This window comes from Cygnus atratus, chromosome 1 (assembly GCF_013377495.2).
Source record: "Cygnus atratus isolate AKBS03 ecotype Queensland, Australia chromosome 1, CAtr_DNAZoo_HiC_assembly, whole genome shotgun sequence".
Classification (NCBI taxonomy): domain Eukaryota; kingdom Metazoa; phylum Chordata; class Aves; order Anseriformes; family Anatidae; genus Cygnus; species Cygnus atratus.
Genome location: NC_066362.1, coordinates 60,445,848 through 60,462,277, shown reverse-complemented (window position 1 = coordinate 60,462,277; position 16,430 = coordinate 60,445,848). Strand labels below are relative to the sequence as shown.

The window sequence follows — 16,430 nt, the reverse complement described above, 5'->3', positions numbered from 1 at the left end:
TGAATGAGTATGCGTGTGTACGATAAAAGGTAATAATTCCCTGAGAGCCACACCTGGTAGCGGTGTGTCAAGGGTATTACCTTGTTCAGTAGAGAAGCTTAATGCTGAAGCTCTCCCTGTGGCACAAAACACGCAATCAGTAAGTATTGCCTCCTTAATAATTATCAGGAAAAGCTGACCAGCAGCCCTACACACTGTGGAGGAGTCTCTAAGGATGGACGTGGGGAAGGACACAGTTTTAGGGTAAATTGAGGCATGCCTTGAGAACTGCATGGACAGGAGAGCACAAGCTAAAAGAGACCCCTGTCTCTGCTGGTGCTGTGGCCATGTCACGCAGCAAGGCATCCTCACACAGACTGGATTTGGTACAATGCGTAGGGACCAAGCTAGGGACAGCTTGGAGAGAGAGTCTTATCGCTCCACAGACAGTCACAGCACTGAAATATGAATGCACTACACATAAGAAATGAAACAAATCCAAATCTGTGTCAGGAGATGATTTTCTAGGGCTCCCATTGTGCCCAAACTTATTGAGCAAAGCCTTCATTTCCAGTTCTATCCAAAAATCACTGAAGCCAAACAGAGCCTTTCACTGCTTCAGGAGACTTTGGAGCAGCTCTTTCTGTGTTACAGAGGGAAAAATTGTTGTAAAAGAAAATAAATACTTTATGTTAATTATGCAAAGCATTTTCAGCAATCCTCAAAATGGGCAGGTTCACCTGCAAGCTGACAGAGTATTTAGGAAATAGTTAAAATTCAGAAGATATTTCATTCATTCACATAACAGCAGGGCAGTTTCATCTTCTTTCATTTTCCCTCAAACATGCTGCGCTGCACAGAACACTTTTGTACTCATTATTTCTGCAAAATTAAATGCCAGATCAGCTTTCAGCAGGAGGCATGGTTGAGAAATTTGGGAAGGACAGGTGAAGCTGGAAGCGAGCAGAGCACCGTTCCTACCCAGAGTAAAAGAGTTGAGTCTTAGTTTAGTTTTGATGCAACAGAGTGCTCAGATAAAAGCATGAATTAAAGAAAATTAGCACAAAAGGACTTAGACACTGAAATCAAGTAGATATGAAGGTTGTCCTATGGGCTACCTCCAAGCAACCCTGAGCAGTAAGAGTGTGCTCACAGTACCTCTCCTGCCATGTACGGGTCTATCCAGGCCAAGAGCCACCCCGGCTTGGGTCACGCACCCAGGCAGCTGCCAGCTGAGCGGGACACGCCGTCGGGCACTCCTGGGGTGTCGGCCGAAGGACGGGGCCACACACACCCGCAGAGGTGGGAGGCAGCTGCCATGGACCGGCTGGCGGCAGCCCTGACTCCTCCAGCCCCGGTGGTGTGTTGACACCAAAACAGGGAGGCAAGGACAGCAAGCGTGTCCTTTTCGGCTGACCTGCCCTCCTCTGCAGCTTGTGGAGGTCTTTTTCAAGGGGAGCCCCGTGTTGCCTGCATCCTACAGTGCCTATGTGCAAATACCTGGAAGGCAGCAGAGCACCTTTAGGGTACGGGGGGGACAGCAAGGGGAATGCCGGTCAGGGCTGAAACTTGATATGTTTTGCTCCTGAGCTTTTTCTTAAACAAAGGGAAACCAAATGTATCTCAGTTCTTTTTTTTTTTTTTTATTGGCATCCCATTGCGTGCCATATACTTGTGGGAAGTCTGTCATGCCACTGCCTGCTACCTTTAGCAGTATGGATGGAAGAGAAAACTTTTAGGTACTGCCCATCCTACTAGGACTGCTGCCACAGGTGCCTTCTCCCTCACCTCCCATGGGAGAGCTGGCCATCCCAGGCAGGACCCAGATAGCTTTATTTTCACATCAGCACCCAGAACCATTTTTGGCCACCACTGAAGAACACCAACAACCTGTTTTCCCCACAGAGTCCACCTCTGCCAGAGGCTTTCTTCCTGACTTAATGCCTGAAGCTTTCTTCAGGAAGGACATTGTGATGGGTCACAGGTAGGGGCATGCAGCGCCAACAGCCTGTGGAACTGCAGCGATGTGCGGTGCTCATCAGACCAAGCCACCACCAGAAGCACTTCAACAGCTCTTTTAGCCCATCTTTGCAGGATCAAGCAGAGACTCAGGCGACAGAAGCTGCCTGGAGACCCCGCTGGGAAGGGCTGGCTCCAGAGGCCTTTCCTCCCTCAGGCTGCAGCAGGCCGTGGGAAGAAACCTCCAGGTTTGACCTTCAGGGGCCCTCCCCCTGCTGCCTCAGCGCTCGTACCCACCTCCTGCTGGGGCTGGTTTGGTCAGAGCCCTTCTCCTTCCTCGCCCTGTTGTGGTGGTTCAAGGTGTCCTGGCAGCAGGAAGCTCCTTTGCTCCACCCTCTGCCCTGCACACCGGCCGTCTGAGTTTGTCGGGGATTTTGCAGAACCAGAGCTGCCAGGAACAGCAAACTGACCTGTGCTTGGGTGGGAGCTGCACCCCTGGCATGAAGCTCTTCTCCTGCGAGCCCTGGGCAGCCCTCGCCGTGCTCTTCTTCACTGCCATGCTCCAGCGTTCCTGCTCAGCAGGTAGGGCTCTTACGCTCCAGCTTCTGTACCCTGCCTTTCCCCCCACTCCTCTCTAAAAGTATTGCCCACTGACGGTGATTTGTTCTCTAAAAACAAGGAGGGATCCCTTGTCTCATCCAAAAAATGTAAAGAGCTGGAATTGATTAATGCTAACAAGAATTACGCAATATGATTGATCACAGCATCTTTCTGAAGAGAAGTGCTTTTGCTAGCTATTTACAAATCCACCCTAAATGTGAGTGAGCTGCAGGCTGCTCTCCTGAATGGCAGAGACAGGGGGCCACTGTTTCTTGGCCTTCAATTACTTGCTGAGGCAAGAGACCATTTGAAAAGGCTCACTGTAGCCGGGTTTAGCTCTTACTAGGTGCTTTTTGCAGGAAATCTGGCTTTGCTGTCCCCGTAATTGGAGTAGCTGCCTAAAACCCAGGTGTAAATGAGACCTGTGAGCAGCTCTTGTCCCATCAGAATATCGCCTGCATTTGTGTATCAGCACTAGCTGAGACCTGACAGATGGGTTATCTTTGACAGCCCATCTGCAGGCTGCAAAGTCTATAAGCATGAACCAATGCTCTGTGCTCTGCAGCACTTTTTTCCACAGGTCATGCACAGGTTTTAATTATTCTTTTCAGTGCTTCCATGAGGTACATATTAACCCAGAAAAGAAATTATGGGCTTGGCCAAGGTCATTCAGCAAGTCCTAGCAGAGGTAGGGAGAAGAATGAGGAGCACTCAGACCCTGCCCTGGAGAAGGCTGCCTGGGGACCTGCTCCCAGGCTGGCAGCAGGCACAAGGAAAGCTCTCACCTTGCTGGTGGCCACTCAGCTCAAAACACAAAGCAGAACAACAGTAGGTGACCCCAAGGGGCACCTCCTGCAGGACAGCCTCAGTTTATTTACTGTTACTTGGAAAATGCCAAACTCAAAACAAAGGTTTGGTCAAAGGTCTTGTTCTGTTTTGTTTTCCTGAGCTGAAGTTAAACCTGAACCATTATTCTGGAGTCTTCAGTGATATCAAGCTGGATCTGAATTCCTCTATCATATTCCGAGTTATTAGCTCAGAGATGGTTTGACTGGAAATGGCTCTCTCAACCTCTGCTTGGTCTCTGGACCAACAGCTCATTGGGATCCCTCTGCCTGCACGCAGCAGCAACCCTTACTATAGTTGTAAGGCTGTGTTTTTCCTACATCTCAGAGGGCCATTGCAGACATTTCACCTGGTTGAACTCAAACTGGACTGCCTACGGTGGTACAGGAGGAGATATTTCCTTGACTCCCTTTCTTCTGCAGCAGGGGACAGGCTGGTGCTAGCACAGGGACCACAGCAGCCCATGCTTCTCCCACACAGGCATCCCTCAGCCACCCCATCCTGCAGCACTCCAAGGTGCACACTGTGGCTGGGGGAAAATGGGATATTAGAAGGTCTAAGGAGGCTTTGGGGAAAATGGATATTAGAAGTCTACCGAGGCTTTGGCCTGTGACACCACATACAGATCTGGAGGGCTGGAGACCAGCTGCAGTGCTGTGCTAGAGTGCAAGTGTGCTCTGATTCTAGGTAGGAAACAGGATAAAGAGGCAAAACCTTCTTCACTGAAGCCCGTGTCCCTCTCCTTCCCTTACCTATATTTTTATGTTGTATTTTCCAACCTGAGCTGGTTAATGTGCTCATCTTTTCTCCTGTGCTTTCCTTCTGGCAGCAGCTGAAGGAGCCTCCAACGTTTCAACAAGCACCATGCCCACGACCGAGTACGAACCACCATGTCTTAGTAAGTCTTTCTTTGTAAATCATGACTACCACGATAAAGCCAGGTAATGAGACTATGCATGTCTTTGGAGAGGCTATCCTGGAAAATGATTTATTTGTTTTCATTCGCTGTTATCAAGGCAACAGTTGCAGGTGAAACTCTAGGAGGCATTTCTAAGCCTCCTCTGTTGGCATGCCCCGTATATCCCACGTACATTCAGGTAGTCTTTCAGCTTGGAACAGACTAGTCCATGGCTGGTTCAGTTTGTGAGCCCTAGAACTCCTTGCAGACCAGCTGCCTGTGGGCACAATGTGGACTCCCAGGAGCACCTATCTCCCCCATCCTATCGAGTCTTCCCCAAACAGCCAACCTCAGGCAACCTGAGATCCCACCAGTCCTCCCAGAGTCATCCCTCCGCCCCAAACATCAAACAGCCCTGAAGTCCTTCACTTTCTGCATTGCAGTACACGTACCGGTAGAGGTGTGCTACCTCAAAGGATGACAAAGGTATAGGACAAGGTGGTTCTGGCTGCCTCAGCCTTCGTGGGCACCAAGGTTTCATGCTCAACTTCCCTTCCAGCCCAAGGAATTGAGATGCTTCAGTTCTCCATGCTCCCTTTGATACTTCCACCTCACCACCCAGGATGCAGACACAGAGCTGGGTATCTTCACTGTACCCATCTGTTAGAGAAAGCGTGGCAGACACCTTTAAATAACAGCATGAATACAACAACTTATGATAGGTTCCTCAAGTGGCTTTAGGAAATTGAACTGCTTTAAACAACCAAACAGAAAAAAAGATGCAAAAGGTGCAAGAGAAAATGCATGGAAATGTTAAAAACTTGTTATATTTTTAGATATATGAAATAGGGATGTCCCAGTGGTGGTAAGTGTAGAAACTTCAGAACACAGGGAAGTCGCATTTAACAGCCCAACCAGTGAGTCTATTACCAACTATTTCTATTATTATTTAGGTATTGAGTACTTAAAATATTGGAAATCCTGCTGGCAGTGTCTTTGCTAGAGATCCTCTTACTCCGTCGCATGAAGTTTTCTCTATACCATATTTATTTCTAATTGTAACTAGCTACTTCTATCATACTCCATTCCTAAAACTGACCAAGCAGATGCTATTTAGGTGTTTTGAAAGTTTTCAGTAACAGTGGGCACAGTGGTAAGAGTACCAGCTCAGATGATTGGCCAACAGGGATGACCAAGTCTTGAAGACGTATAGATGAAAGTGAATACTGCCATCCTCCAGGTCAAGACAAAGCTTAGGGGGCAGATGCCCAAAGTCAGAGTGACAAAATGCAGGACAGATCTTGAAGTCACCATCTCACCTGCCTTCTAGAAAGGAAAACCTGCTACGTATTTAGGCTCCTATCAGCTCTCTTCATTTCTTCTCCCCCAGACGTGGACTTCTGCACGCGAGCAGCCATGTGCTGCCCGTCAGGCATGGATGATTATGGATGGATTGCGGCGGCCGTCGGCTGGAGCCTCTGGTTTCTGACTCTCATCCTGCTCTGTGTGGAAAAGGTCATGAAACTCCGGCCGGACGAGCCCAAATATTTGGTAGCCTGAAGCAGGGCAAGCCAGTGAGCAGCAGTCAGGTGCAGACAGACTGACAAAGCATTCCAATCATTTTCTAAGGAACAGAAAAGAAAGGGACTGTACCTTCAGCTATAAAAGGCTGGATCTAAGCAGGCACCTGCTGAGGCATCATCCTCCCGAGCAAGTCTGAACCACCAGCTCAGGTGTGCAGCAGGCTCCATCCAGTCCCTGCAAGCCACCAGGGACATGCTACTACATACGGAAAACCTTTTCCCCAAGCCATTTCCAGCCTGCAATCAGACACAGAAGGACCAGTTACCAGGCTATAGCTCCCTGCCTTCAGACAACCCAGTACAGAGCCTTTGAGTTTGAAATAGAAATGAGCAAACAAAGCTAGTCCTTGGAGGAGCAATGTTACCAGCTCCAGTCCTAAACTATGGGCCAGCCTACATCAGTAAACAGATGCAACTCATTGATTATACTGAGTAACTTTCATTCGCTAAACTGCAGTGTTTACTGACAACAAGGAAAACTCTGTTATGGAAATTTAAGGCTTGTTTGGGCTGATTTGAAATTAGAACTCGTTATTCCAGTGCAATTTATATGTGAACTGTTTTGTGGGAGGTTAACATTGGTTGCATTTATTCAGCTTGCACCTGCCTGTGTAATTAAGCCACACTGCACCATGGCAGGTGGTTTTAAGCCAGCATATCCAAGTCAAGCACAAAACTGCTTCTATTTATGTAACATGATAATAAACGCTCTTCTTGATGGAAAGATTCTCACTGACTGGTTTAATCCTAGTTTATGTTGAAAAGCTTGTATCAGCAAGGAATTACCACACCCAAATTGTTAGAAACATGATTCTAAGGAGAAATATTCATGCAGCAGGGTTTGCCTCACTGCAGTCAAATCTTGTTTGGGGCAGTTGCACCAAATCCATTATTAAAACAATAAATCAACGTTAAACTCACCTAGACATATACAGGATTAGCAAACCTCCTAGAGACCAGCTGAAACAAAACACAAAAAGTTATCCTTTAACCAAAGAAAACTCTATCAGAGATTTCTATCTATTAAATATCATTAAAGCCTCACCTCATCTGTTAGAAAAGATACAAATCAGCTTAAGACTCCTCAAATTAATTCTCACACAACTTGGCACTTCAATCAGGACAGTCCTGTGCCAGTTTGAACTGACACATGGTTACCCCTCGTCAGCTATCCACAGGAATGGGCACCAGTTAGGCACTGAGAAAAAGACATCCTTCCCTACCATCAGTGTCACTTAACAGAAAAAGACTTCTGGTGGGAAATGCTGAGCTGGCATGCTAGCTTCAGGAAAATGTCCCGAAAGGGAAGAACTTAATTCCTTTGTGGCATTTGTAGTGTTTTTTTTTTTTTTCCCTTCCTTTTTTTTCTTCTCCCATATGCACTATAATACTATTAGTAAATAATCACAAAACATTGTTTAATTAAGAAAAAGCTTCAGCATTTCAACATACAATTAAAACAAATGTAACAATCACAAGACAAATGTCGGTGTTGGACCAGCCAACTGCTTCTTTCCACCAAAAATGCTTGTGTATGCACAAACTGACAGAAACAAAGGATTCTACACTTTATTGTTGGTAGTGATTGAAAGTGCAGTGAGTTGATGGTTAATCACTCCAATCACTGATGGACAACAAATCTTGTAACTATGTATATCATCTTTTGCTTGATTGATTAGTTTTCATAGTGGAAAATGTGCACAGGTCTGAATGCAATATGATAGATACTGTGAAGAACTCTCCACATATTGTCTTAATGCCTACCTTCTGCAGAACTCTTCCTAGCATTCTCCAGTTTTATGGAAATTGTTCTCTTGCTCAGGAACACACAAGTGCCTGCTGGAAATGGCTTTAGTTTTGATTTTGAAGGGTTATGTTTTATGGCTTTTGCATTTCCTTGGCTAAGGCTATGAGCACATGAATGCAGTCTGTCACGGGGGTGAATCCACTTCAGTCTAAAGAGTTGTGAGCACGATGCAAGCTCTAGATGTCCTATAGCTCAGCACAGCACCTGCAAACCTATTCCATAATAACTGAGCAATTTGGAGGGCTTCCTAAAGCCTGTCTTTAGGAGCACAGCTTGTTTTTCATATTGTCCAAAATAGTCTGCTTGTGTGCAGCTACATTCAAAGAATGTAGATGATTTAAATCTCAAGTTTTTCTTGTCACAGCATTTGCATGCACAGTGCAAAAGGAGGAGACATTCTCTAATGGTCTTGTCAGTGTTTCAGGGGCTTGTCAATAATAATAGGAAGCACAGAATAAAAAAAAATGTATCCAACAGACATGAGAAACTGATAAAAAGGCAAACAAAAAAAATACTGCATATAACTGGATTATTTATACCCAATATACGATAATCTAAAAATTATCCATGGTCCACTATTACATTTCCTGGAATATTTTTAGCTGAGGAACTCACACAGCAGCACAGCTTGTGGGTTATAACCTCTATTTTAAGATCAGTCAGGTCACAGTAGAAGGTTGTGGTCTGGTTTTGATGCACAAGTTAAAAATGACTCTACAGTACAATGCCTTAGAAATGTGGTACATGAGCCATGCCATGGACTGTTCTTGGTGTAATCATTGCATGTTTTCTCATTCCTAATAGTATCATCGCCACTTATTATTATACTTCTAATAGTATGATTGGTATAATAGTATTATTACCCTCAACTAGTGCAATGCTGCCCAAGCCCTGTTGACTTCAAGGGAGCTACACTAACAAGCATACATCCAGCACATGCCTTGTTTTATTCAGGAAGCCTACCATTTTTATTCCCACGGGAAAACTTGGGAACAAAACACAACTTCCGATTTATCCATATACAGGCATCATTTCACCTGTGTTAAACCTTGATACTCCTTCAGCATGCCACATGCTATGCCATGCTGTGGCACTGAGCTGGTTTGGATGCTTTCTCAAGCATCTCAAAGCATGTAAAAAATAAGGCAATGTCTCATATTACCCTAAGCTGTCCATTAACCTCTAGAACGATGACAGAAATATTAATGCTCCAGTCGTTTACAGTACATTGATCAGTCAAATCATAGAATCATAGAGTATTCCGAGTTGGAAGAGACCAGTTAGGATCATCAAGTCCAACTCCTGGCACCACACAGGTCTGCCCAAAAGTTTAGACCATGTGACTAAGTGCACAGTCCAATCGCTTCTTAAACTCCGACAGGCTTGGTGCAGTGACTGCTTCACTGGGGAGCCTGTTCCAGTATGCAACCACCCTTTCGGTGAAGAACCTCTTCCTGATGTCCAGCCTAAACTTCCCCTGCCTCAGCTTCACACCGTTCCCATGGGTCCTGTCACTGGTGATAACTGAGAATAGGTCACCTGCCTCTCCACTCCCCCTCGTGAGGAAGTTGTAGACTGCGATGAGGTCCCCCCTCAGCCTCCTCTTCTCCAGGCTGAACAGGCCAAGTGACCTCAGCCGCTCCTCATATGTCTTCCCCTCTAGGCCCTTCACCATCTTCGTCGCCCTCCTCTGGACACTCTCCAATAGTTTAATGTCCTTTTTGTACCGTGGTGCCCAGAACTGCACACAGTGCTCGAGGCGAGGCCGCACCAGCGCAGAGTAGAGCGGGACAATCACTTCCCTCGACCGACTAGCAATGCCGTGCTTGATGCACCCCAGGATACGGTTGGCCCTCCTGGCTGCCAGGGCACACTGCTGGCTCATATTCAGCTTGCTGTCAACCACAACCCCCAGATCCCTCTCTGCGGGGCTGCTCTCCAGCATCTTGTCGCCCAGTCTGTATGTATAACCAGGGTTGCCCTGTCCCAGGTGCAGGATCCGGCACTTGCCTTTGTTAAACTTCATGTGGTTGGTGATTGCCCAGCTCTCCAATCTGTCCAGATCTCTCTGGAAGGCCTTTCCACCCTCATCCGAGTCCACAACTCCTCCAAGTTTGGTGTTGTAGTCAAATTTGTTCAAAACACCTTCTAGTACTACATCCAAATCGTTTATAAAAACATTGAAGAGGACTGGCTCTAAAATGGAGCCTTGAGGGACCCCACTAGTGACCATCCACCAGCCAGATGTGGCCCCATTTACCACAACCTTTTGAGCCCTGCCTGTCAGCCAATTGCTCACCCATTGCATGATGTTTTTGTTTAGCTGTATGCTGGACATTTTGTCCAGTAGGATCCTATGGGAAACTGTGTCAAAAGCTTTGCTAAAGTCCAAAAAGATCACATCAGCTGGTTTCCTTTGATCGACTAAATGGGTGATCTTAACATAAAAAGAAATCAAATTTGTTAGGCAGGACCTACCCCTCATGAACCCATGTTGGCTGGGACCAGTGACTGCATTGTCTCCCAGGTGCGCTTCATAACTTCAAGGATCATCCTCTCCATAATTTTACCAGGCACTGACGTGAGACTGACAGGCCTGTAATTGCCAGAGTCTTCTTTCTTACCCTTCTTGAAAATTGGCACATTTGCCAGCTTCCAGTCCAATGGGACCTCTCCAGATTCCCAAGATCGTTGAAAAATAATTGAGAGAGGTCCCGCGATGACGTCAGCCAGCTCTTTAAGCACCCTGGGATGAATCCCATCCGGACCCATGGACTTGTATGGATCCAGGTGGAGCAGCAAATCCCACACACGTTCAGGGTCGGTTGGGAGTTTGTCCTTCCCACTGTCATGGTCCTCCAGCTCAGGGCACCCTGGGTCCTGAAGCCCATCATCAGTGTTGAAGACAGAGGCGAAGAAGGCGTTAAACGTCTCTGCTTTGCCTATGTCATTGTCTGTGAGGAGACCCTCCCCATCTAGTAGCAGACCTATGTTTTCTTTGGTTCTCCTTTTTCTGTTCACGTATCTAAAAAAACCTTTTTTATTGTCTCCCACAGACACGGCCAGTTTCAACTCTAGTTGGGCTTTGGCCACACGAATTTTCTCCCTACAAACACGAACAGCATCCCTGTATTCCTTCCTCGTCGCCTGACCCTCCTTCCAGCAGCCGTACACTTTCATTTTTCGCCTAAGCTCCAGTAGAAGATCCCTGGTCAGCCAGGCCGGCCTTCTGCCCCACTTGCCTGACTTCCGATATTTTGGAATCGCCTGATCCTGTGCTTTTAGGAGGCAGTGCTTAAAGATTGACCAGCACTGATGGACGCCAATGCCTTCAAAAGCAGTTTCCCAGGGGACCTTGCTTGTGGGGACATCACCGGCATGCCTGGTTTTATCCCTTTCCCCCTTTGACTCTAGTTTAAAGCCCTATCTATCAGCCCTGCCAACTCCTGAGCAAAAATCCTCACCCCTCTCTGAGAGAGGCGCATCCCATCTGGTGCCAGCAGGCCCGGTGTCGCGTAGACCTTCCCGTGATCGAAAAACCCAAAATTCTGCTGGTTGCACCAGTCCCGAAGCCACGTGTTAATGTGATGAGTCTGCTTGTCAGCATCGATCCCCCCTATCAGAAGGACAGAGGCAAACACAACCTGTGCCCCTGATCCTTTAAGTAGTCGCCCCAAAGCCCTAGAGTCCCTTTTGATCGCTCTCGGACTTCTCGTTGCTACCTCGTCATTACCAGCCTGAAAGACCAGTAGCGGGTAGTAGTTGGTGGGCCGTACCAGGCGCTTGACTTTCTTAGTGAAGTCTCTCACCCGAGCCCCAGGGAGGCAACAGACTTCCCTGTGGGTTGGGTCCGGTCGGCATATTGGGCCCTCTGTCCCTCTCAAAAGGGAGTCCCCCATGACAATAACCCTTCTTTCTTCTTTGACAGTTGATGTCGCAATGCGGGGGATAGGTTGCCTTGCCTTAGGCACCCTCTCCAACTGGGACGGGCTTTCGTCTACTTCGTTGTTCTGACTGTCATGTTCTAGACCCTCATACCTGTTATATAAGGGTAGATGGGAAGGTGAGGTGGGCAGGGACAGGGCTCGCCTACCACGCCGAACAGGAACCTGCCTCCATTCCCCCCCTTGGCCTAGGTCTCCTCCTACTGCCTGGCGGGATGAGGGAACTTTTGTCTTCTGCGTAGCAGGAGACATTTTTGCTATGGCAGGCTCGTGAGTCTGTCTCAAAGAGGGTAGAGTACACCTCCACCAGTCAATTTCCCTCTCTGACTCTCTGATGCTCCTGAGCCTGCTCACCTACTTGATGCTGTGTTCTTGCACCAAAAAGTTCCTTCCTGGAAGAAGATGGAAAATAAATGATTCTAGCTCATATGATTTAGTATAAACAAGGCAAAAATGGTTGAAATCTGGATGGCTGAATGAAAATAAGTGTCACTAAAACACACGCTTGAATCCTAACTTTGCTGATCAAGCCAGAACCCACATTATCTGGACAAAGTTTCTGAATTTCAGGCAAAGAAAGTATTCAGTGCCTAGTACAGGAGACACCCAGATAGCAACCGGGAAAGCTGCTGGTCTACAGGTATCTTGACAGACACACAGAGCAATAGGGAATGCGTAACCAATCAGCGCTTCTCATACCGAATACTGACTCCACGGTAGCTACTTTAATTTGCCTGGAAATAATATCAAATCACATCTGACCAGGAATTTTTTTAAATTCTTAATTCAAAGACTAAATTGATTGGTATTCAATGCACAAATCTTTTTAGATACCATTGCTCTGGTAATAACTCACGTTACTCACTGCCTCTATCCTCGGGGTTTTAGTGAATGAACTACATATTAAGCAATTGCACTTTACAATGATTACACTTCGCAAAATCACCAGAGGGATGAAAACTGGCAAGCATCAGAGCTTCCTGCTCACATGAGACACATAGAGAGAAGACAGAGGTTAGATGCCTAAGAAAATGTGCTCTGTAGTAGGAATTGGTAGTTCTGATAAAGACACTGCAAAAACTAGGATTTCAGAAAATTATTGTAATTGATTACAGGCAAGGAATTAAATCTAGGCAATCCTGGGAAGCAGTCACCCTCTCATCCTTATGCTCCAGATCCCACTTACTTTGTGGTATCAGTAGTATCAGACTCTCCTGAGGAATTCAAACCCAGCTGCAGATTTTCGTCCTGGAATCAAATATGCACTTTTCAGAGTTTATTTCTAAATCCTATTTTGTAATAAAAATTCCAGAAATAAGCTCAGGGTAAACAATGCAGTTTTGTCTCCCAAGTCTGCAAACGGCTAGGGAAAAAAAACACAGCTCTAAGACACACACAGACTTTTCCTGTCCACTTTGAAGGTAGGAAATCTAGAGACACATTCAGTTAACCACTTTGCTCACCCACCAGAAATAATCACCTGAGGGCCCCTTTGTCTTGCTGACATAAAACTTCCCCAAATCTGATTATTCTCTCCAAGAAAAAACCCAAAACAAAGACTCTGCATTCATAAACGAAAAGTCTCCAGTCTCAGAGATCAGTAAAGGAAGCTCTGTTCCAATCCTCACCTTTTTATGGTGTCCTTAACTACAAAGGACAGATAGTTTCATGCAATAATACCTTTCAATGACTTTTTCAACTTTTCCCCTTTGATTACAGTCACTCCTGTTCCATGCCTTTTCTCTCCGATTGAGCTCATTTTCCACCAATTTCACATATTCACTACTTTTGTGAAAGTTGCGCGCTGATCTAAATACAGTGTTTCACCCTGCAACTATTTATGTGAGTGAATTTAAGACAATCACATAGAAGACGCTCTTCTAACCCTCGAGTCCTAGTTAAACTTACTGCTGCCTCTCTGCTGTTTGGTGGCTCATCTTTCAAACTATTTACCCATTTCAGCTTTATTATTTGCCATTTACTCAATATGCTAGGTTTCTTCTCTTCATTCCCTGCCCATAGCTGCACCCGCTGCTGGTTGCAACAACCAAGAAGGTCCTGCCTTGTCCCCTTGTCCTTTCCTTCTCTTCCCTTTCCAGGGGAAACAGCATTTTAAATCAAAACACTTCCCAACTGATGATGGTTCTGTAAGATCTCTTTGCTGATGACTTCTCTTCACCAAGGTTTTTTTGTTGGTGGTGGTTTTGTTTTGTTTTTTAATTATTATTAATACACTTTTGTATCAGTGGCTTTTCCAATTTCTTTGTCCTCGATCACAAAACAAGTGGTACCAACATACAGAATTGAGGTTGGTGAGTCACAGGGAGAGCCTTCCCTAGTTTGTAGTTTCAGGTCACATCATCAAACACACAGCCAAATTATACTTCTTTTCCAATGTGACTTTCTGGAGCAGAAGCTAGAGTACCTCTTCAGATCCTTTACAGCTGCATCTGCTTTGTCTGAATGGGGAAAAAGTAGGGAGATAGCTACAAAATTTCTTTGCTAGGCTGGTTCCATATCATATATTTAAACCGCATCAGTCCAACAGCATCCATTCTAATGTGGCAACCCTCTGGGCTCAAATATATGAAGACGTCACCAGACATCAGCTGAGCTGTGTGTTCTCATACCACTGCTGTGTGATAACGTTTGGTGAGACATTTATCCTTAAATAAAGATGTCTAAATAATGCTCATTGTCACTTGTGTTAAATGCTTCTTCAGCCCTCAGCTGCAGGACAGTACTCCTTGCTCCCAGGCAGAAATGTGAGTATTGTAAGCAATGTCATGTCAGTGATGTTATTTTCTGGAAGTGACAACCAACTTCTCTCAACTCCTTTGCAGTCCTACCATGCGCTCTGCAAAAGCAAGAATGGTTTCCAGCGTCCTAGCAATTTTTCTTCAACATTGCAGTGGAGAATAGCAGGATATAGCAATACTGTAAATACTTGGCTGCACATCTGGAAATTCTCTAAATGGGAAATTCCTTACCTTTAATCTTGAATTTTTGAAGTGTTCTTGATTAAAGCAGCCATCATCAAGCTCAGAAAAACTGTCACGAGGATCAAAATCATCAATGGAAATGCTAGGTAACAAGGGTTCCATGCAAAATGCAAGGTGACTTACCTGAAACCATTTTATTCAGGGTTACAAGGACTATCAAATCCTGTAATCAGTTCCTGAGTTTTTGTATGCCCAAGTCACCTGTACTGCACAGCATTTGAACAATTTCATGTTTGGCAACTATGCTGAAGTACTACCAACAGCTGCTAAGTCCCAAACCTGTCTCCTCTTTCCTTAACTCCAAGGGTAAAAGCTTCCTGATTTTTATTATTGTGGTAATGTTTTTTAATTCCTGTTATTTTAGTCAAGTTTTTCAGATCTGCCTTTCAGGACCAGAAGAGCCTGGTGCATTGCCAAATATAACACCACATCAATTTTTCCTTGAATGTGAAGAGGTTTTTCCTAAAACAGAAAGCAATATCCAGCTACTGCTTTTAAATCATGCACAGCACTAAAACACTCAAACTGGATGAGAAAACCAACTTCCAAAAAGGCCTGAGCTGAAAATCTTGGAGAAGCATTCATGGGAACATGACAGAGTTCTTAAGTGCACACATTAGAATATAAATGAAAATGCAAAACTGTAATTTTCATGGTTCGGTCTCTTTCCTATTCTCTAAATTTTCATTTCCCTTTGCCCAACTCTACATATGGCAACAACAGGGTTACTGTAAGTGAAATTGGAAAACACCATTTCGGGGATCCACAGACATTTAGCATTCATTTGAAAAGACTTTTCAGAGCATTTGTTCAAACGTGCCAACACTTTATTCTGATTAAGGCAAGATGTAACAGCCTCAACATAAACTTTGTCAGCTATGGAGTAAGAACTACTCAGAACTAACAGGAATGACCATTACAAAAGAGAAAATATACTTTAAATGTAAAGAGTATCAAGATAAACTAATACAAAAATCAGTACAAAACATTCCAGCTCTGCAAACTATGAAGGGCAAAGAAATGTGTATTTTTTCTAGCAATAATGTAATTTTTGAAAATCTATCAGTCTTCAGTGGGATTCACAGGACTGCAGCTCTACTCTGGAAACATCTCTTTAATGAGACAGTGCATCTCCATCTCATTCCTGCTTCTCGAATTTCTTAACTTTCTGGGTGAGTAGACTCACCCTTGGACCTGTAAGTCAAGGCAGATACATCTCGCCAAGTGCATCCCAAGCTGTAATAAAGAACCTGCAGGATAAATTCTCCTTTCAAAATATCCACGACTCAATGGTTTTCAGGGGAAGTTATGCAGATGTCGGAAGGGACAATATGCAGACCAGCATTTGGATCTTAACTGGCAGTCCTAACGGTATGAGCTGTAGTAAGTTGAGATTGGTTTGCCCTTGTTGAACTAGTGTCAGATACAGGGAAAAAGAATTTTTACAGTCGTAAAGCAGCTGATTATCTGATCATTGAGCATTATCTTATTAGCTGATTATCAGCTGCTTTTCAAAGGACACTGATTATAAAAGAGAAATCAGACTTTTCAAGCACCCAAGTGCATTCACATCCAAAATACTGTACACCTAGTAAATCTTCATCAACACTGATAGAAAGTTTCTTTCCTAAATTCCACTTCATATTTAGGATCTACAAATACTGGAATACATGAGTGAGAACAGACTGGTGGCATCCTCAGGACTCCCTGTCCCACATGCTCCCACCTCCAAGTCACTTCAAAGCTCTTGGCCAAGATACAGTTTTTCCAAAGAGTGGCAGCTGCTAACAAAGAACTGCTAGATAAGGCATG

The 16,430-nt window shown here is 45.1% G+C and overlaps 1 protein-coding gene across 1 annotated transcript; it reads left to right on the top strand.

The window, feature by feature from the left end:
• Positions 1–2,438: 2,438 nt before the first annotated feature.
• TMEM213 (transmembrane protein 213) lies at positions 2,439–5,842 on the top strand. Its single transcript, XM_050709691.1, has 3 exons — positions 2,439–2,520; positions 4,217–4,282; positions 5,673–5,842. The coding sequence occupies exons 1-3, from the start codon at positions 2,439–2,441 to the stop codon at positions 5,840–5,842; spliced, it is 318 nt and encodes a 105-aa protein (XP_050565648.1).
• The last annotated feature ends 10,588 nt before the right edge of the window (positions 5,843–16,430 follow it).